We start from the raw sequence: 20,113 nt of genomic DNA, 5'->3' as shown, positions 1-20,113 counted from the left end.
ACGTTATATTGTGTGCTTGCGAAAACACTACTACCGCCTGCTGTTTTTCAGATGCTGGTGGAAGTGTTACTGTTTATAAACTTGTTGGTATGGAGTCATATATAGGAGCGACTCGTAATGGAATCACTAGTAAGAAGTGGGGAAAGTTTCCTGGATCTTTCGCTTTTGAAGGTAAAAAATTTTTTTTGTGAAATATATTTTCCTAAGTTTAATGCAATCATGCTGGATTTTGTTTTACAAAACAATAAGAAGTAATGGCATATTTTGTGTAATCAGTTAACTTCAATCTTTATCATTCCTTGTCCTATTTCATTAACCAATTGTATCCTGCGAACCCTTATTCACTAAAATTCCTGTGTTATTATCACTAGACTAAACTCTCTTACTTAACTTACCGCAACAACGATAAGTTACATAGAAGATTACCATTTATTGAACGTTTGTATTTTTCCTTTTCTGTTTTTGTAAAATTTTACAAATTTGTTCAAAATTTTAATGTGTTTTAACCCTTAGACCAGGGGTCGCCAACCTTTAGCACTCTAAGAGCCATTCGGACTAATTTCACAGAGTAAAGAAAAACGATGGAAGCCACAAAGCCGTTTTGAAATTTGAAATGAAATGCTACTGCAAAAACATTTTTTGTCTCACGACTTCCGATTTTTGGTTGTTAGTTAGTTTCTTGCATTAGGCACACTTGGTAAACTAGTCTCGTCAGCAGTAAAAGCATTTGAAATTGAAACTCTCCACGTCCCCACGTAGCAATTCATTTGTTTAACGCTTATCATTACACAAATATTAACAAACAGGTATTTTGCTGCGCGCGCACACACACTGCAAAACGTTGTGTGTTAACCTGTGGGCCGCAAGTTTGCCTCTTTCAGACTTTATACGTTTCTTGGTATATGGACGTGGTTATAGCTCACTACCAGAAGTGGGTTCGCTCATGTTATTGCACTGCAAGTTTTATTTCCAACTTTTGTGTTCGACATAATCGACACAGAATGTCCAATCAAAATATTTGGTAATCTCAAAAACTGAGCCAAATCAAAGAAGTTAAAGCGCCGCGAGTTGGCGACTGCTGCCTTGGACTAAGCACTTATTTTGCTAGCGCTCTTAAATTTGACAAATTTCAAATTAAAAAATACAGTATTTATACAGGTATTGGAGTACAATGATTGCGTATTTTGACCTTGTAGTCTCTACTATTTCCTAATAGTCTGTGTTATACACGAGCACAAAAATATACAGTCTCTGAACTTGGGCACAAATAAAAAATAAGTATATACTACTATATTACATTTTTAGGTGCATAAGTCTAAACACAAGTTTTGACAAGGTTCCCTTCCCTGAAAGTCGGTATATATGTTTCGACGTCGGGGTGTGTGTTTTAGATTTTTATAAAAATGTAAAATACCCAAATGTACTGTTTTACAGATATGTGTGTCAAACGAGGAGACCAAATAAATTTCAACCGAAAAGATTCTATCGAATTCGCATGTCCCAAAGGATGCGTTGCACATGTGGATCGTCTTTGGGGTTCTGGGATTTACACAGAAGACTCATACATTTGTGCAGCTGCAATACATGACGGACGAATAACAGGTAAAAAAATTGTTTGATTACATAAGATTTTCACTGCTTTGCAAACCTAAATTTTGTAGTCCTTCATCGTGAAAATCTATTGATTACCAGCAAAAGTTATCGTCACATCTATGTATATGAAACCTTTTCATTTTTTCGACATCAGGAAATCGCGATTAATGTCCGAGGATTTGATCTATCGGCTTAGCCAGTTATGGGACCAACAAAACGTTGTATTGTGTGCTTGCGAAAACACTACTACCGCCTGCTGTTTTTCAGATGCTGGTGGAAGTGTTACTGTTTATAAACTTGTTGGTATGGAGTCGTATATAGGAGCGACACGTAATGGAATCACTAGTACGAAGTGGAAAAAGTTTACCGGATCTTTCGCTTTTGAAGGTAAAAGAATTTTTTTGTGAAATACATTTTTCCAAGTTTAATGCAATCATGATGGACTTTTTTAACAAACAATAAGAAGTAATAGCATATTTTGTGTAATCAGTTAACTTCAATCTTTATCATTCCTTGTCCTATTTCATTAACCAATTATATCCTGCGAACCCTTATTCACAAAAATTCCTGTGTTATTATCACTAGACAAAACTCTCTTACTTAACTTACCGCAACAACGATAAGTTACATAGAAGATTACCATTTATTGAACGTTTGTATTTTTCCTTTTCTGTTTTTGTAAAATTTTACAAATTTGTTCAAAATTTTAATGTGTTTTAACCCTTAGACCAGGGGTCGCCAACCTTTAGCACTCTAAGAGCCATTCGGACTAATTTCACAGAGTAAAGAAAAACGATGGAAGCCACAAAGCCGTTTTGAAATTTGAAATGAAATGCTACTGCAAAAACATTTTTTGTCTCACGACTTCCGATTTTTGGTTGTTAGTTAGTTTCTTGCATTAGGCACACTTGGTAAACTAGTCTCGTCAACAGTAAAAGCATTTGAAATTGAAACTCTCCACGTCCCCACGTAGCAATTCATTTGTTTAACGCTTATCATTACACAAATATTAACAAACAGGTATTTTGCTGCGCGCGCACACACACTGCAAAACGTTGTGTGTTAACCTGTGCGCCGCAAGTTTGCCTCTTTCAGACTTTATACGTTTCTTGGTATATGGACGTGGTTGTAGCTCACTACCAGAAGTGGGTTCGCTCATGTTATTGCACTGCAAGTTTTATTTCCAACTTTTGTGTTCGACATAATCGACACAGAATGTCCAATCAAAATATTTGGTAATCTCAAAAACTGAGCCAAATCAAAGAAGTTAAAGCGCCGCGAGTTGGCGACTGCTGCCTTGGACTAAGCACTTATTTTGCTAGCGCTCTTAAATTTGACAAATTTCAAATTAAAAAATACAGTATTTATACAGGTATTGGAGTACAATGATTGCGTATTTTGACCTTGTAGTCTCTACTATTTCCTAATAGTCTGTGTTATACACGAGCACAAAAATATACAGTCTCTGAACTTGGGCACAAATAAAAAATAAGTATATACTACTATATTACATTTTTAGGTGCATAAGTCTAAACACAAGTTTTGACAAGGTTCCCTTCCCTGAAAGTCGGTATATATGTTTCGACGTCGGGGTGTGTGTTTTAGATTTTTATAAAAATGTAAAATACCCAAATGTACTGTTTTACAGATATGTGTGTCAAACGAGGAGACCAAATAAATTTCAACCGAAAAGATTCTATCGAATTCGCATGTCCCAAAGGATGCGTTGCACATGTGGATCGTCTTTGGGGTTCTGGGATTTACACAGAAGACTCGTACATTTGTGCAGCTGCAATACATGATGGACGAATAACAGGTAAAAAAATTGTTTGATTACATAAGATTTTCACTGCTTTGCAAACCTAAATTTTGTAGTCCTTCATCGTGAAAATGTATTTATTGCCACGAAAAGTGATCGTCAAACTGTTTCATTTTTTCGACATCAGGATTTCGCGGTTAATGTCCGAGGATTTTATCTATCCGCTTAGCCAGTCATGGGATCAACAAAACGTCATGTTACAAGTTTGCGAAAACACTACTACCGCCTGCTGTTTTTCAGATGCTGGTGGAAGTGTTACTGTTTATAAACTTGTTGGTATGGAGTCGTATATAGGAGCGACACGTAATGGAATCACTAGTACGAAGAGGAAAAAGTTTACCGGATCTTTCGCTTTTGAAGGTAAAAGAATTTTTTTGTGAAATACATTTTTCCAAGTTTAATGCAATCATGATGGACTTTTTTAACAAACAATAAGAAGTAATAGCATATTTTGTGTAATCAGTTAACTTCAATCTTTATCATTCCTTGTCCTATTTCATTAACCAATTGTATCCTGCGAACCCTTATTCACAAAAATTCCTGTGTTATTATCACTAGACAAAACTCTCTTACTTAACTTACCGCAACAACGATAAGTTACATAGAAGATTACCATTTATTGAACGTTTGTATTTTTCCTTTTCTGTTTTTGTAAAATTTTACAAATTTGTTCAAAATTTTAATGTGTTTTAACCCTTAGACCAGGGGTCGCCAACCTTTAGCACTCTAAGAGCCATTCGGACTAATTTCACAGAGTAAAGAAAAACGATGGAAGCCACAAAGCCGTTTTGAAATTTGAAATGAAATGCTACTGCAAAAACATTTTTTGTCTCACGACTTCCGATTTTTGGTTGTTAGTTAGTTTCTTGCATTAGGCACACTTGGTAAACTAGTCTCGTCAACAGTAAAAGCATTTGAAATTGAAACTCTCCACGTCCCCACGTAGCAATTCATTTGTTTAACGCTTATCTATTTCCTAATAGTCTGTGTTATACACGAGCACAAAAATATACAGTCTCTGAACTTGGGCACAAATAAAAAATAAGTATATACTACTATATTACATTTTTAGGTGCATAAGTCTAAACACAAGTTTTGACAAGGTTCCCTTCCCTGAAAGTCGGTATATATGTTTCGACGTCGGGGTGTGTGTTTTAGATTTTTATAAAAATGTAAAATACCCAAATGTACTGTTTTACAGATATGTGTGTCAAACGAGGAGACCAAATAAATTTCAACCGAAAAGATTCTATCGAATTCGCATGTCCCAAAGGATGCGTTGCACATGTGGATCGTCTTTGGGGTTCTGGGATTTACACAGAAGACTCGTACATTTGTGCAGCTGCAATACATGATGGACGAATAACAGGTAAAAAAATTGTTTGATTACATAAGATTTTCACTGCTTTGCAAACCTAAATTTTGTAGTCCTTCATCGTGAAAATGTATTTATTGCCACGAAAAGTGATCGTCAAACTGTTTCATTTTTTCGACATCAGGATTTCGCGGTTAATGTCCGAGGATTTTATCTATCCGCTTAGCCAGTCATGGGATCAACAAAACGTCATGTTACAAGTTTGCGAAAACACTACTACCGCCTGCTGTTTTTCAGATGCTGGTGGAAGTGTTACTGTTTATAAACTTGTTGGTATGGAGTCGTATATAGGAGCGACACGTAATGGAATCACTAGTACGAAGAGGAAAAAGTTTACCGGATCTTTCGCTTTTGAAGGTAAAAGAATTTTTTTGTGAAATACATTTTTCCAAGTTTAATGCAATCATGATGGACTTTTTTAACAAACAATAAGAAGTAATATCATATTTTGTGTAATTAGTTAACTTTAACCTTTATTATTCATTGTCCTATTTTATCAACCAATTGTATCTTGCGAACCCTTATTCGCAAAGTTCCTGTTTTATAATCACTAGACTAAACTGTCTTACTTGCAACAACGATAAGTTACATAGAAGATTTCCATTTATTGATCGTTTGTATTTTTCCTTTTGTGTTTTTGTGTTTTTAATCTCCCTACCAACTCATCACCTAAGACTAAATTGTCAAAAATGTTAATGTGTTTTATCCCTTGGACCAGGGTTCGCCAATCTCACTCTAAGAGCCATTCGGACTAATTTCACGGGGGGGCAGATGTAGATTCACCAGAAACACCCACTAAAAGCTATTTGATTTTCTCTTATTATTGCTCATAATTATTGTATGTTGCAAATAACTTTATTCCCATAGGGTTACTTGAAGGGGGCTACAAGGCCAAAAAGTTCCATTAGGTGACAACGGTCCACTAAAGGTTGAAAACCACTGTACTGGTATATAACCGGCGCCTAAAACTATCCGACAGGGTTTCTTTTGGTGGTTTCTTTTGCTGTCGAACCCCACCCTCTTTCCCTAACACGGGTGGTTAGTTTATAGGGCCCCCCTCGACTGGTTCCACCAACGTCCCTCCCCCAGTCGGGTTTACCCACAATGCGCCAACCTCACTTTCTTGTGAGCCCCAGACACTTAACGACTTGTAATGGCGGTGTAGCTGCAGCGCGTTTTGGCTCTCATCCACCACTTGTGCCTGATACTTTTATGCGCTCCATAACGTTTTAACGTTGCGCAGCTATTTCCGGATAGGTGATTGTTTTAGTGCAATTGTGTCGCTATGTCGTCTTTCACCAAGCGAAAGAAACTCAACTCAACTCAACATTTTAAAGGTGCATAGATCTAAACAGAAGTTTTGACATGCAGTCAGTGTTTTAAATTTGTTGTGTAGCACGTTATATATATTTCGACATTTGGGTGTTTACACTTGAGGTTGTGTCAAGAAACGAACCCGAACCGAAAAGCCCGGCCCGACTTAACTCAGACGTGACAAAGGGACCGCTACGAAAAAAGTATCAGAAAGTTCCTTTAAAGATATTTAAAAAAAACATAAAAAGATAAAATACCCCAATGTACTGTTTTATAGATATGTGTGTCAAACGAGGAGACAAAATAAACTTCCACAAAAAAGATTCCATCCAATTTGCATGTCCCAAAGGTTGCAGTGCACATGTGGATCGTGTTTGGGGTTCTGCGATTTACACTGACGACTCATACATTTGTGCAGCTGCAATACATGACGGACAAATAACAGGTGAAAAAATTGTTTGATTACATAAGATTTTCACTGCTTTGCAAACCTAAATTTTGTAGGCCTTTATCGTGAAAATGTATTTATCGCCACCAAAAGTGATCGTCAGATCTATGTTTAAGAAACTGTTTCATTTTTTCGACATCAGGATTTCGCGATTAATGTCCGAGGATTTGATCTATCGACTTAGCCAGTTATGGGATCAACAAAACGTTATATTGTGTGCTTGCGAAAACACTACTACCGCCTGCTGTTTTTCAGATGCTGGTGGAAGTGTTACTGTTTATAAACTTGTTGGAATGAAGTCTTATATAGGAGTGACACGCAATAAAATTGATAGTAAGCCGAAGGAAAAGTTTAAGGGATCTTTCGCTTTTGAAGGTAAAAGATTTTTTAGTGAAATATTTTTTCCTGAGTTTAATGCAATCATGCTGGATTTTGTTTTACAAAACAATGAGAAGTATTGGCATATTTTGTGTAATCAGTTAATTTTAACCTTTATCATCCCTTGTGCTATTTATGGGTTCGCTTCCCTGAAAGTCGGTTTCGACTTCGGGTTGTGTGTTTACATGTGATGTTGTGTCACGTGTTTTGTTTGGGCCACCGTACAATAGGACCGCTACGAAATAAACATCAGAAAGTTCCTTTTAGATAATTATAAAAATAATTATAAAAATCTAAAATACCCAAATGTACTTTTTTACAGATATGTGTGTCAAACGAGGAGACAAAATAAACTTCCACAAAAAAGATTCCATCCAATTTGCATGTCCCAAAGGTTGCAGTGCACATGTGGATCGTGTTTGGGGTTCTGCGATTTACACTGACGACTCATACATTTGTGCAGCTGCAATACATGACGGACAAATAACAGGTGAAAAAATTGTTTGATTACATAAGATTTTCACTGCTTTGCAAACCTAAATTTTGTAGGCCTTTATCGTGAAAATGTATTTATCGCCACCAAAAGTGATCGTCAGATCTATGTTTAAGAAACTGTTTCATTTTTTCGACATCAGGATTTCGCGATTAATATCCGAGGATTTGATCTATCGACTTAGCCAGTTATGGGATCAACAAAACGTTATATTGTGTGCTTGCGAAAACACTACTACCGCCTGCTGTTTTTCAGATGCTGGTGGAAGTGTTACTGTTTATAAACTTGTTGGAATGAAGTCTTATATAGGAGTGACACGCAATAAAATTGATAGTAAGCCGAAGGAAAAGTTTAAGGGATCTTTCGCTTTTGAAGGTAAAAGATTTTTTAGTTAAATATTTTTTCCTGAGTTTAATGCAATCATGCTGGATTTTGTTTTACAAAACAATGAGAAGTATTGGCATATTTTGTGTAATCAGTTAATTTTAACCTTTATCATCCCTTGTGCTATTTATGGGTTCGCTTCCCTGAAAGTCGGTTTCGACTTCGGGTTGTGTGTTTACATGTGATGTTGTGTCACGTGTTTTGTTTGGGCCACCGTACAATAGGACCGCTACGAAATAAACATCAGAAAGTTCCTTTTAGATAATTATAAAAATAATTATAAAAATCTAAAATACCCAAATGTACTGTTTTACAGATATGTGTGTCAAACGAGGAGACCAAATGAATTTCCACAAAAAAGATTTCATCGAATTCGCATGTCCTAAAGGTTGCATTGCACATGTGAATCGCCTTTGGGGTTCTAGGATTTACACAGACGACTCGTACATTTGTGCAGCTGCAATGCATGACGGAAAAATGACAAGTAAAAAAATATTTGATTTCATAAGATTTCAAATGCCTCGCAAACCTAATTTTTGTAGGCCTTTATCGTGAAAATGTATTTATTGCCACCAAAATTGATTGTTTCATTATTCAGACATAAGGATAACCATGATTTTATCCATCGGCTTAGTCAGTTATTGGTCCACAAAACTTTATGTTAGGAGCTTGCGATAACACTACTACCGCCTGCTTTTTTCAGATGCTGGTGGAAGTTTTACTGTTTATAAACTTGCTGGAATGAATTCCTATATAGGAGTGAGACGCAATAGCATCATTAGTTTGTCACGGGGAAAGTTTCCTGGATCTTTCGCTTTTGAGGGTAAAAGTAATCATTTATTGTAACAATAAATCAGGTTTTATGTTTTCTTAAACAAAAAACCTATTTTCAAATCGCACTTTTAGACGCTTTTTTAACGAAATATTGGCGGCTTTGCTTAGTGGCTATTACCATTTTTCATCCCACAACCTTTGTTGGCAACCGAAGGTAACTTGTCAACCCCTTTAGGTTTTATAATCTCTATTGCTTGCAACAACGATAAATCACATAGATGAATACCTTTTCTTCATTATGTGTAATTTTCTTTCATGTTTTTGTGTCGTTTTTGTTGTTAATCAACTTAACGTTCATTACCATTGGGTAAAAACGTTTTTTAGATTATTGTGCTCTTCGGTATAATAAAAAGTATAACTAAAGTATAATCTTTCGTTGTTTTTTCTTGTACTGTTAACATGAGTTTGTACCTTCCGTTTGGTGAAGAAACTGTGCTTCAAACTGACTAAAGTTGATGTATTTACATCTAAAATGTTTTAAAGTAAATTTGGGTCCTGGTCATCCCAGCCATGCCAACAGCTCGAAAAACGCAAAAATGTTCAAGTGGCTCTCTTAATTTATGTGTGTGACCCTGGAGTTAACTGTTGATTGATGCATTACAAAGTGTTTTTTTTAGGCTGGGGCCAATGGTCCGAGTGGAGCAATTGTCCTGTAAGCTGTGGAAGTGGAACAGTGTATCGAAGACGTTGCCTTGGTGATTCATGCGAAGAACTTAACACTGAATCGAGGATTTGCGTGACAAAACCTTGCCCGTGAGTAGGCCTAGACCAGTGATTCTCAAACTTTGGAAAAGTTTTCTGGACTTGCGACGCACCAGCAAATAAAAGTTAATGAGGAAACTTATTCTTAAAGTTGTGTTTATTGATACAACAACAAAAAGCCATGAAACGGAACTATTCTGCGACGCCCTTGGAAAATTGAAACGACGCACCAGGGCGTCGCGACGCACAGTTTGAGAACTACTGGCCTAGACCGAAATCATAATTTTTCGTATTTAGTTTACAGTACTTGTCATTTTTCATTGAATCTCATTTTTCTCACAAATATTTCAGCCGGATGAACTGTTGCATTAAAAAATCAAAATTCGATTCACAGAGTCTGCAAAGAGTGTAAGTGCGAAGATAGAGAAGGGGCGGGTTGCGATCAATTCAAACCTTTCTGTTCGCAAATTCCGACCTACGCCAGTAATTACTGTCCCAAAACTTGCGAATTGTGTCCAGCATGCGAGTGTGAAGGTAAGTTTTGCATCTGGCAAGGAACATTTGACAGTAAAAAGCAACAACAACTTTTGGCCAATTGCTTACAAACGAAACGCATTTTGTTCAAAAATTTTAGAAAACGGTGTTTAGTTTGTGAAACTTTTACAAACACAAAGCAAAATAAAAACAGAAAAAGTACGATTTTCATACAAAACGTATCGCGAATCATGTTTTTAGAATCACCGTGTCCCGAAGGCGAAACCCTTCGACGAAACTCAACAAAGTGTTGCGTCACCAACCGAAACGTCACGTGTGGTCAAAATTTGGCAAATGACGGAACTGTCGGAGGAGAGATCGGAAATCAAACGACTTGGCCTTGGATGGTAATAGTTTTATTAGGTACCAAAACTTGTAAACAAGCACGAAAAGTTTTCTGCGAACGGTCATCAGATCTCATCAGTGCGGCTGGAGTCGAGACACAGTCCGTTCAGGCTGGTATAGTCAGTTTGTTGGGACTAAAGGGCGAAGTACCCAGGTCTATCTCAATGGTGCCAGAATTAATCATTCTGTTGGCACGTTTTCTGATGTACCCAAAATGGTCTTTTCCAGGACATATATTTTTTTTGAAAGAAAAAAATCAAATGATTGCCTTTGAGCATCGGTACATAAATTTGTGGTGCGGAAAAGTGTCGTAATCGTGCCACAATGATAAAACAAAGGTTGTAATATTGTAGCAACCTTAGGCAGAAACCCATTCATAAGTTTTGGGTAAACGCACTCCTTTTATTTTTAAATAGAAAAAACATACTATTATAATAATGGATATCATACATTGCACAAAAAAGTATGCTATTGGTTTAGGTTTACCTCAGGTCTGGATTCTTAGTGTGTGGAGGAACGTTGATACACCGACGATGGGTAATGTCAGCAGCCCACTGCTTCGAGTAAGCTTTTTCTGCAAGTGAAACAACTAACACGTATAACACAAACTTCTTCAATTTTCAGTCCTATCGACCTTAGCAATGTCACAGCCACGGTTGGTGGAAAATACGAAGAAACCGGTTCAAATTCTCGCACTTATCGAATCCAGAACATAACTACTTATCCCACTTACAGACAGAATCCACTGGATGACACTATTGAACACGACATAGCCTTATTGCAGGTAACAAATATTGTGCTTGGGCTGTATGTACAAAAATAGTCAGGATTCTTAGCTAGGAACGACCAAGGTTAAAAACTCATGAAAAAAGATGACAGTTTCTTACTTTGTAAATTTAACCGTTTTTTGATTGGTTTAGCTTTCGGACGATGTTCCAATCACAGCATACATTCGTCCAATCTGTTTGTCTTTCACAGAGACAGACCTCAGCGGTCAAACCTGTTTCACTGCGGGTTGGAGAGAAAGTAAGTAACTCTAAAATTTGTTAAACAGCTTTGGTTGACTTTTTTACTCAAAGTTACAAACAGACCATTTACTTTCAAAAACACAGACACTCAACCATCGCTGTATATTGTATTTTTTGAATTTGAAAACTATAGAAAAGAAAAGTGCAGAAAGATGGGATTTAGTAAGATGATTACATTGTCATTGTTTATGAATGTTCGTAATTATTCTGTTTGTACTAACCAACGTTTGTTAACAGTTGATATTGTTAAACAATTATGATTCCAAATTGAAAGGTTGAAGCTAAATTTGTTAATGTATTTGTATTTTGCAGCTCTATTATCTACTTCAGTGGAATCTCAAAACCTTAACGAGGTTGTCATGCAAGTTGTCACACAAGAACAATGCAACTTGAATTACCCCACCCTGTCCAATTATGTTCTGTGCGCGGAATCCAGCAACGACACAAACACCAATACCTGCCTTGTAAGTCGATTACAATTTGAAACTGCGCCGCCACGCAGCGGGTTTAATGATATTATAAAAAAAGCCTGAGGTGCATTGGTGTAAAAATGTTAAATGAATGTAGGCAAAATTTTTTATTGAGCAAAGTGATTGTTTTGATTTAATAGACTCCATAATTGACTCAAGCAACGACAAACAAAAAAATGCGTCTCGACTCACCTTAAATCTTTTATTCCAAACAAGTTTATTAAAAATGTTTTCCCCAAGAGCAGGGCTCTATGTAAATTCGGTAATTTTTTTCTCATTACAATATGCGACTTGGTCCAAAGAATTCAATTTTATTGCCTGCTCAGCAGTACTCAAGTACAATCCGGACCCGATTGTACAAAACCAATTGTCCGGATTCAGCGAAGATCCGGATTAACCGATGTCGATTAGTTAAAGTCCAATCAGATATCACTCAACTTTTCTACTTTGAGTTATGTTCGAATTAGTCGAAGTTCCGAATTAACTAAACCCAGTATACCCAAGGTTTACTGTATGTTATGATCACATTCAATGTTTATAGATGGAGAGTGGAGGGCCCCTCATGTGTCAGTTGTGCGAATCATGTGCCTGGTACGTCATCGGTATTACGTCATACGGGTCTCGTGATTGTAGGACGCCTGGGCAACAAGCGGTCTATACCAAAGTGGCAGTCTACCGTTATTGGATTCAAGCGATTACTGGAATTTCAACTTTGTCAAATCTTCCCGATAAATGCAAATAAACGAAGATTTTTTATCACTCACTTGCACTTCGCACTTTTAAGTTAGATATGAGTTGTAAATGTCAGATATTATAAAAATATTATGCATGGTCTTTGGTATGTCAGTGGCACAGATAAAGACCACTTGAATATGGCATCAAAAGCAAAGCATCAAATATGGCATCAAAAGCACGCAAAGCATAGGCCTATGTCAGAAAAAATGGTTATTGTAGAATTGCAATTCAATTTAAAGCAATGCTTGTTTAAATTAAATGTCTTAATTGACAAATCAACGTTATAATAGGCTAAAATATGTTTGACTTTAAATCTAGGATCATAGCATCTACACGTAGTATGTAAATGTGTTGTTTGTCCTGTTTAGCAATGAGCAATTTCTATCTTTAAAGAATTTCAATCATCATTGACGTATAACCTTGAAAACAAAACACGTGATTGAAATCACAAGCAACCCGAAACACTTTTTACGTACCAAATCATGCTAATACAAACGTTAAAATGCGTCAAACCTAGTGGTTCCCATGCTTAAACATGTGCAATTGAAAACCGTTCGGATCAACTGCGGCTACGTTCCCGAAATATAACCCGGATTCATAGAAGGAAGTGGGAAAATCAGATGATTTAAAACCACTGCCAATTCAACGTATTGTTGTCATTGATAGTTTCCTCTGGATAAAGCGTTAGCGTTAATGTCGACAAAATTGCGTTGTGCCAACGTATACTGCAAACGTTGTACAGTCAGCTGGAAACAATCAGGGGCCTGAAATTATGCTTTTTCAAGGGGGGCGTGAGCCAAAAGGTAAATAAACAAATTTATTTAACTTTCACCTTCCCTAAAACTGATTTTGTAAGTTTGGTGTAAGCCTATTGTTTGCAAGCACAAACGTTTTTTAAAAGAAACGAATATTATGATGCAATACCTTATGGCGTAACACAAATTTTGAATAATGACATACGTGGCAAAGTTTTTATTTGGTCAGTTTAGAACAAGGGTCACCAAGATTTTTAACTACAGGCCGGATAATTTTAACAATTACGAGAGCCGCATAGGTTCAAGCCCTGACGCAGCCTTTCCCAAACTGGCACTCGCGAGGCGATTTTGACGAGACCGCAAAGGGTTCATGTCTTCCCACGATCTTATTTGTATTCAGATTGTGCAGCTGTTTAATTGTAAAATTATGAAAAATATAAAAGTGAGTGTCACATACGAACTAATGCACGTTTATTCTACAACAAAGAACTAAAAAGGCAATTGTTCGTACACAATTACTGTTCTTTGCTTTTCTCTGTGACGTAACAAACTGCTTTTGGATGAAACTTGTAATCGTGTTTGACCAGGTAAAATTATTACTAAAATGTATTATGCGTGTTTGCACAATTTTTAACGCTCCCGGGCCGTAATGAGGTGATCCCTGGTTACAACATAGGCGACGAAAAATTCTGGTAGTTCTATTGCTGCATGTGTTCGATAAAAACTGTCGTTTTTTGCCTGTTTCAGGGGGGCGTGAAGTGCCCGACAAACACCTTAGGGGGGCGTGGAGAACAAAAGGTTAAGAACCGCTGGTATAGGGTTAATAACATTTAGGTCAGCGAACTTCACCTTATGTAAATGTAGGCCTTGTTTCCAACTGCCTATATTTGACAGATCAATGTAGCAAAACATGTAGATGTTGTCTTTGAAAGGAAAGACGTGTTTTTTGTACGTAATACTTCATCGTCAAGAACATAACCTTATACATTGGTCTACAGTTTAAATAAAAAAAAGCTTTTGATGGAAATTAAATGCACTTGTCATCACTTTCACGGGTTCCAAAAGTGTCCACCATATAGTTATTTTGTCTATGAATAAATGGCGACGAATAAAATAATCCAAATCTAACTCGGAAAACTGGCAGTCGTATGTAGTTTAAGGACGTATATGTAGTGTTTCTTTACGACCCAATAGCAATCAAGAACCATGGACCAGGATCAGGGCTTAAAGCCACATACTTCATGCGTGTATATGGATTACAACTTTTTTTGAAACTTTCAGAGGAGCTTTCGAGGTTCTATAAAAAAACATTTTTCCTGACTCAAATAGAATGAATTTTATCGCCGTTTTTAATTACTAGGTCCATTTATGGGCTCGCCGCAAACAAAGGACATGTGCGCTTTACGCCATCTATCAGTATTTACCAAAGTTTGTCTGTTGTTCGTTTTATCTTAGTAGCTCTACCTATGGTATTCGTGATCTGTTACTTGTGGCGTTGGGATTCAGGTTGGATTCACTTCATGTTACACGGTACACGGTAAGAGCAGCTCTGTGTACGTTCCCAGACCTGCCTATAGGTTGGTGCTTTTAACATTGTCGGGTGTTTAGTGCGTAAGCCGTAAACCAAGGTTTTAAAAAATGTTAATGTTGCCTTTGTTAACTTGTTTGTGTACATTTTCTTGTAGAATAAATTCTGACAGCACAACAATAAATATTTGCGTTTTAGACAAGAAAATGATGGCTTTCTACCCACATCTCCATCAGTGGGTGCTGGAAGAAATATCCCAGGGAAATGAAGATATTCCAGATGTTTCTGATTGTGGAGACGAGCAGACTCAATTATTGCATATTTCCTAAACCACAAAACCGAGATGCGAAAGGTGTTTTTATTTTTTCAAATGTTGATAAATTCTTTTTTCGACCAGCAGGCTTTTACCAAAAAAAAACCGATGTTGTATCGAAACTGCTTACAAACAAGAGGTCTTGCACCTTTTCAACATTCACTGTTTTAACGGTTACAAAATCGGCAACTTAAAAAAATATTACAAATAGTTTGTGGTGTGCTAGACTTAAGCAACTTAACCGAACGGAAGCAATTTTGGAGACTTAATGTTGAACAAAGGTTTAGTATGCATCTTGCTTAGAAGTACTGCAAAATTTAAAACAATTGTATTTTGTATTGAATTCGATTTGAACAAACGTCAAACACAAGAAAACTTTGCGTTAAAAGGGAAGAATACCTTATATGTTTATTTAGAGATATGCTTTTTAATCAAATCTAGTTGCAGTTTGTAAGACAATGTTTTATTTTGTTTTAAAACAAACTTGTTGTTTGTTTATTTTGATAAGCTTTTTGTACAACTCTTGTTTCAGTTTACCTACACACGACAAGGTTGTTTCTGCTTTGTGCTTAGATTTGCCATCTTGGAACCCATGGTCAGGTTGGAGCGACTGCACAAAAACGTGTGAGGCTGGATTTTCATACCGTACACGAAGCTGCAGCGATAACACTGGAAGATGTGGAACAGAATATACTGAATCTATCTCGTGCAACCAGTTTTCCTGCACCGGTGATTTGATTAATAGTTATGGGTCCCCTTCCCTGAAGGGGACACATATTGTTTTTGTCTATATTTTTTTTTTCTTTTTTTCTTTTTTCTTTTTTTCTTTTTTCTTTTTTCTTTTTTTTTTTTTTCTTTTTTTCTTTTTTTCTTTCTAACGCAGATTTGTTCCCACGTTTTGGTCAAGAAAGAATGGTTCAAACTTTTTCAAATTTACACACATTAAAGATATTGGTCTAAAGATGGTCCATGTAAATTTTGACCCCGTTTGATCCCCCGGTTCACCCACAGCCCCCCAAAACGTGAAATTTTTAGCGCGGCTATTGTTCCCACGTTTTGGTCAAGAAAGAATGGTTCAAACTTTTTCAAATTTACACACATTGCAGATATTGGTCTAAAGATGGTCCATGTGAATTTTGACCCCTTATGACCCAGAGGTTCACCCATAGGCTCCCGAAACATAAATGTGTCTAACGCCCGTTTGGTCAAGAAAGACACTGTAGGCAGAAGTACCAAGAGAGTAACTCACTGGTTTACGATAGCGGGAGGGCTCAGCTTGACATCGGACAGACGTTTTACGAGACGTCGTTTCAGTGGTTAGAAATCAGCTGTTTTGCACAGCAATGCTATGTCGTTTTATTAAGTGGTCACTCACATTTTCAGTTTTGGCGAAGGTTTTACACCTATGACGTGATTTAAACCTAATAACCGTGCTTCGGTTTTGTATATGTCAAGAAAAACTTTGTTAATAAAAGTTAAGATGAAAAAATTAACTTGAGTTTTGCCAAATAAATGTCTTTTAAATGCTCGTTGTCAGGTTGGCTGCCGCATGATCACGGGTTACTTAAGGTCAACTAGTCGGTATTACAAACACAGCTCAGAACTTTCTTCATAACGTAGCGTTTTTTTGACAATCAATTAAGGAGTCAATACTCAAGGCATGTATAAATTAGGCTTAACAGTATTGTTGAACACGAATGACGGCGTGCTATTGAAAATGGTGTCAAAAGGTCAAACAGTCGTTTGGCGTGTACACCCTGAGAGGTTACTACTGGTCAATGGTACTCGTTTTGCGAAACAAAGTTAAATGAAAAACAATTTGTTATGTATACACTTGTAGCAAATTGCTTTTTAATTTAAAGTGTCTGTAACACAACTGTTACAGCTTTCTAAAAAAATTGTGTTCAAAACCCGACCATGGAGGACTATATCTGGGTCAAAGCAAGAGATTAGATTTAAGTCTTTGTTACGTTGTTTTAATTTTGTAATTACATGACAATAATAGTGCAAAAAGAATACGAACAATTTTTTTTATTGTTGGGTTAATGCTTTCTAAAAATTTGTCCTTAAGAATGTAAAAATCACCGCAACATTTGTTTACTGTAAATCCGCACAAACGCGCGTGTGGGGACCCATCAGTTTTTGTTTACAAAAACAATCATATGTGTAGATCAAATGATGTGTATAGTTAATTGGTAAATATCGTATAGAATATATAAAATGGAAGTATATCAGAAAGCCACTCTTCTAGTTTTTATTAGTATATGGTTGTCAAGAAAAAGAAACGTTAAAACTACTACAGGCTATTTTAAGTATTTCAAATAATAAGTTTGGATAGCCCAAAACCAAAGTAAATTAATATGGAATCCCGAATTAAAATTTCTACGAAAAATGTCGCTTTGTTGCGGCTTAAATATTTTGCAAGAAAAGCTCGAACGCAATATTTAGTGTTTACTTGGATGGACTGGGCCAATTGGAGTGCTTGCTCAAAAAGTTGTGGAAGGGGAGTGAAGACAAGAAGGCGGAACTGCTATTATACTGGTATAACGTCGCCCTGCATAGAATTTGAAGATGAAAATCAGTTCTGCAACAATTTTTTGTGTCCAGGTTAGTTGTGCTGTTTAAATTTCAAATTTGCTGTGATCTTTTTAGCATTTTTTTCTGGGCAGATTATATTTTTGTGGTCCTGTTTTAGTCATAAATAAAGTTAGATTGGGTGTTTGACTTTGAATTCTTGCTTTAAACGTGATTACTTGCATCAAATCCATTTTTCAGATTTCGTTGTTGCCTGGTTAGAATGGAAACCATGGTGGAGCTGCAATCGTCCATGCGGGACGGGATTTCGATTTAGGGAAAGAGAATGCAACACTGGTAACAATGGGGACTGCGGTGATCTCGTACAAGAAGCTCAAATTTGCAATCAACACGATTGTCCAGGTGCAAACACATTTTGCCCGTTCCAACATGAAAAAATCATGAATTCGTTTGGTAGTGTACTTAGATTCGTCGCTGTAAAAATGTATAGATGTTAACAGAACGTTTTTGTGTTGACATTAAATATACCGTTTTTACATCAAAATGAATTAAATGGATTAAGTAAATTAGCACCGCAACTAAAGATCAATCCTAACAGGTGTTGTGTACTGATAATTATAATCCAAAACCCTATATGCAAATCCGTAGGTGAAACAGAATCAACCATTGTACACAGTATTTTCACCGGAGATATATTTCACCAAATGTTTAATTATAATTACTGAATTAATTCCCCTGTTCTATTAATATGATTTAGAAAACTTTTCCTTTAACCAGTACACACGTGCAGGCATTTGCTTGCGTATCAGTTTAAAAATGCTACAGAAAACTTTTTAAACTCTCAATTCGTATATGCAGCAATCCAATGGAATAGCTGGCGTAACTGGGGATCCTGCACTCATCCATGCGGAGGTGGGACTCGGTCTCGGTCAAGGATTTGCAGTTCTGGTCGTCGCTTGGATTGTGGAACAACTAATAGTGAAAGTGAAGAGTGTAACATGCACGATTGCCCAGGTATAGATTGTAGTACAGATTTCATTTTTGCTAGTTAAAGTAAGGTTTGTTTTTGTCTGAATTCGTAAAAATTGTTTTGCAATTGTGTGGGACAGGTTGGGTGACATTGCAAGTTTTGTGCCTTTACCAAAATTCAAACTATTCAGTTAATTTAAACATAAATACCTTAACCGACAATGTATCTTTATTTTGACCCACAGGTCACACTGCTTAAAAAAAATATTTTGCTAAAATTATAACTCATTGCATTACTCTGATTAAACTTTTGCCAACTTAAGTAAAGTTACTTGCCACTTGAAAGACTTTCACGTATAAAAATGATACAATTTAAAACTGTCGGGTATCGGTATATATACAGCAGTTAAAACAAACTTTGCTAATTAGACGTACAATGGAATGGTTGGGGTCCCTGGACGCCGTGTACAAGATCGTGTGGCGACGGTGGAAAGAAATCAAGAAGTAGAAGCTGAAATACTGGAAGAAATGCCGATTGTGGAAGTGAAGACCCCCAGCAAACATGGGTTGTAACACAGATGTGTGTCCCTTTAGTAAGTACAGGATGCCACTGTGAATATAACACTAACTGTTCAACACATATAGACCTGTGAGAATAGTAGGGATATGTAGAGTTTTCTGACTAACGGTTTCCGCACGGTATTGTCAGTAACCACTTACTAATGGTGGTGGTATGGAATGTTGAAGAAGACATTGCCTACTATTTGTGTGAACTAAGTCCGAGTAACAGATTTGAGATTTTTTCATTAGTTACACTATTGTTTAATATAATAGGTTTCAGATGGAACAATTCGGCTCAGTGGAGTCCCTGTACCAAGCCCTGCGGCTCCGGAACAAGGACCCGTACACGGACGTGTCCCACTGGACAAAATGCTGATTGTGGAACCCAGTGGAGACAGAAATGGAAATGCAATACAGAAAAGTGCAGGTTTGTGGGTCGTCATGTAAAGTAGAGTAAAACTATTTGGTCTAAAATGGAAACGAAGCAAAACCTCTGTTCCCATTTCTGGAATAGACTTTTAGCGATCGAATGAGTTATCTGAGGAACAATATGATTTAAATCAGTGCTATCCAACCCTTCTACCCATGTCGTAAAATGGAAATCGTATTACACAACATAACCATTCTATCTTTTCAACTACAGAGTTTAAAAGTGACAGTATTTTGTTTAAAACAACCTTCCAACGACCACAGAATGAAAAACAAAACCAACAATTGGACAGCTAGATTCTTGAGCATGCATGTTTCAACGTTACCCAAAGTTGAAAAAACACCGGATTATAGACTCATGCAGGACAAAAGTAAACTTGTTTTACCCATGAGGTGTGCATAGAACCCTACTACTCGATGTAATACTATGTCTAAAACGCAAACTGTACTGACTCGGTGTAAAGTTGTGTTTCATTGCCTCCGACAAACGTTTTCTGTCATGATACAGTTGGTAAATGGAACGCGTGGAACGGTTGGACAACTTGCTCAAAAATCTGCTGAGACGGATCGC

At 36.8% G+C, this 20,113-nt stretch overlaps 2 protein-coding genes across 7 annotated transcripts in view; both read left to right on the top strand.

Moving 5' to 3' along the window:
- LOC145214730 (uncharacterized) overlaps positions 1-12,480 on the top strand; it is a 37,034-nt gene extending 24,554 nt beyond the window's left edge. For 5 of the 6 annotated variants that reach the window (XM_080083321.1, XM_080083319.1, XM_080083318.1 and 2 more), the window contains 21 exons: positions 52-171; positions 1,435-1,602; positions 1,861-1,980; positions 3,242-3,409; positions 3,653-3,772; positions 4,614-4,781; positions 5,025-5,144; positions 6,379-6,546; positions 6,805-6,924; positions 7,250-7,417; positions 7,676-7,795; positions 8,121-8,288; positions 8,508-8,627; positions 9,256-9,391; positions 9,735-9,874; positions 10,076-10,221; positions 10,700-10,782; positions 10,844-11,003; positions 11,140-11,245; positions 11,560-11,711; positions 12,259-12,480. In XM_080083321.1, the coding sequence (XP_079939447.1) occupies positions 52-171; positions 1,435-1,602; positions 1,861-1,980; positions 3,242-3,409; positions 3,653-3,772; positions 4,614-4,781; positions 5,025-5,144; positions 6,379-6,546; positions 6,805-6,924; positions 7,250-7,417; positions 7,676-7,795; positions 8,121-8,288; positions 8,508-8,627; positions 9,256-9,391; positions 9,735-9,874; positions 10,076-10,221; positions 10,700-10,782; positions 10,844-11,003; positions 11,140-11,245; positions 11,560-11,711; positions 12,259-12,459 (2,972 nt within the window). In that variant the 3' untranslated portion in view covers positions 12,460-12,480. The remainder of the gene's footprint in view (positions 1-51; positions 172-1,434; positions 1,603-1,860; positions 1,981-3,241; positions 3,410-3,652; positions 3,773-4,613; positions 4,782-5,024; positions 5,145-6,378; positions 6,547-6,804; positions 6,925-7,249; positions 7,418-7,675; positions 7,796-8,120; positions 8,289-8,507; positions 8,628-9,255; positions 9,392-9,734; positions 9,875-10,075; positions 10,222-10,699; positions 10,783-10,843; positions 11,004-11,139; positions 11,246-11,559; positions 11,712-12,258) is intronic. The other variant, XM_080083320.1, reaches the window with a different exon arrangement.
- A 3,094-nt stretch (positions 12,481-15,574) lies between these two features.
- On the top strand, positions 15,575-20,113 carry LOC145214743 (adhesion G protein-coupled receptor B1-like). The gene is made up of 7 exons (XM_080083348.1): positions 15,575-15,777; positions 17,497-17,655; positions 17,824-17,985; positions 18,442-18,597; positions 19,387-19,540; positions 19,807-19,935; positions 20,051-20,113. Exons 2-7 carry the CDS (start codon positions 17,508-17,510, stop codon positions 20,055-20,057), a joined length of 756 nt encoding a protein of 251 aa, XP_079939474.1. The 5' UTR covers positions 15,575-15,777; positions 17,497-17,507; the 3' UTR covers positions 20,058-20,113.

Source organism: Phallusia mammillata, chromosome 2, assembly GCF_965637545.1.
Source record: "Phallusia mammillata chromosome 2, kaPhaMamm4.hap1.1, whole genome shotgun sequence".
In the NCBI taxonomy this organism is placed as follows: Eukaryota; Metazoa; Chordata; class Ascidiacea; order Phlebobranchia; family Ascidiidae; genus Phallusia; species Phallusia mammillata.
The sequence above is the reverse complement of the archived record's forward strand: the minus strand, read 5'-3'. Positions and strand labels throughout refer to the sequence as shown.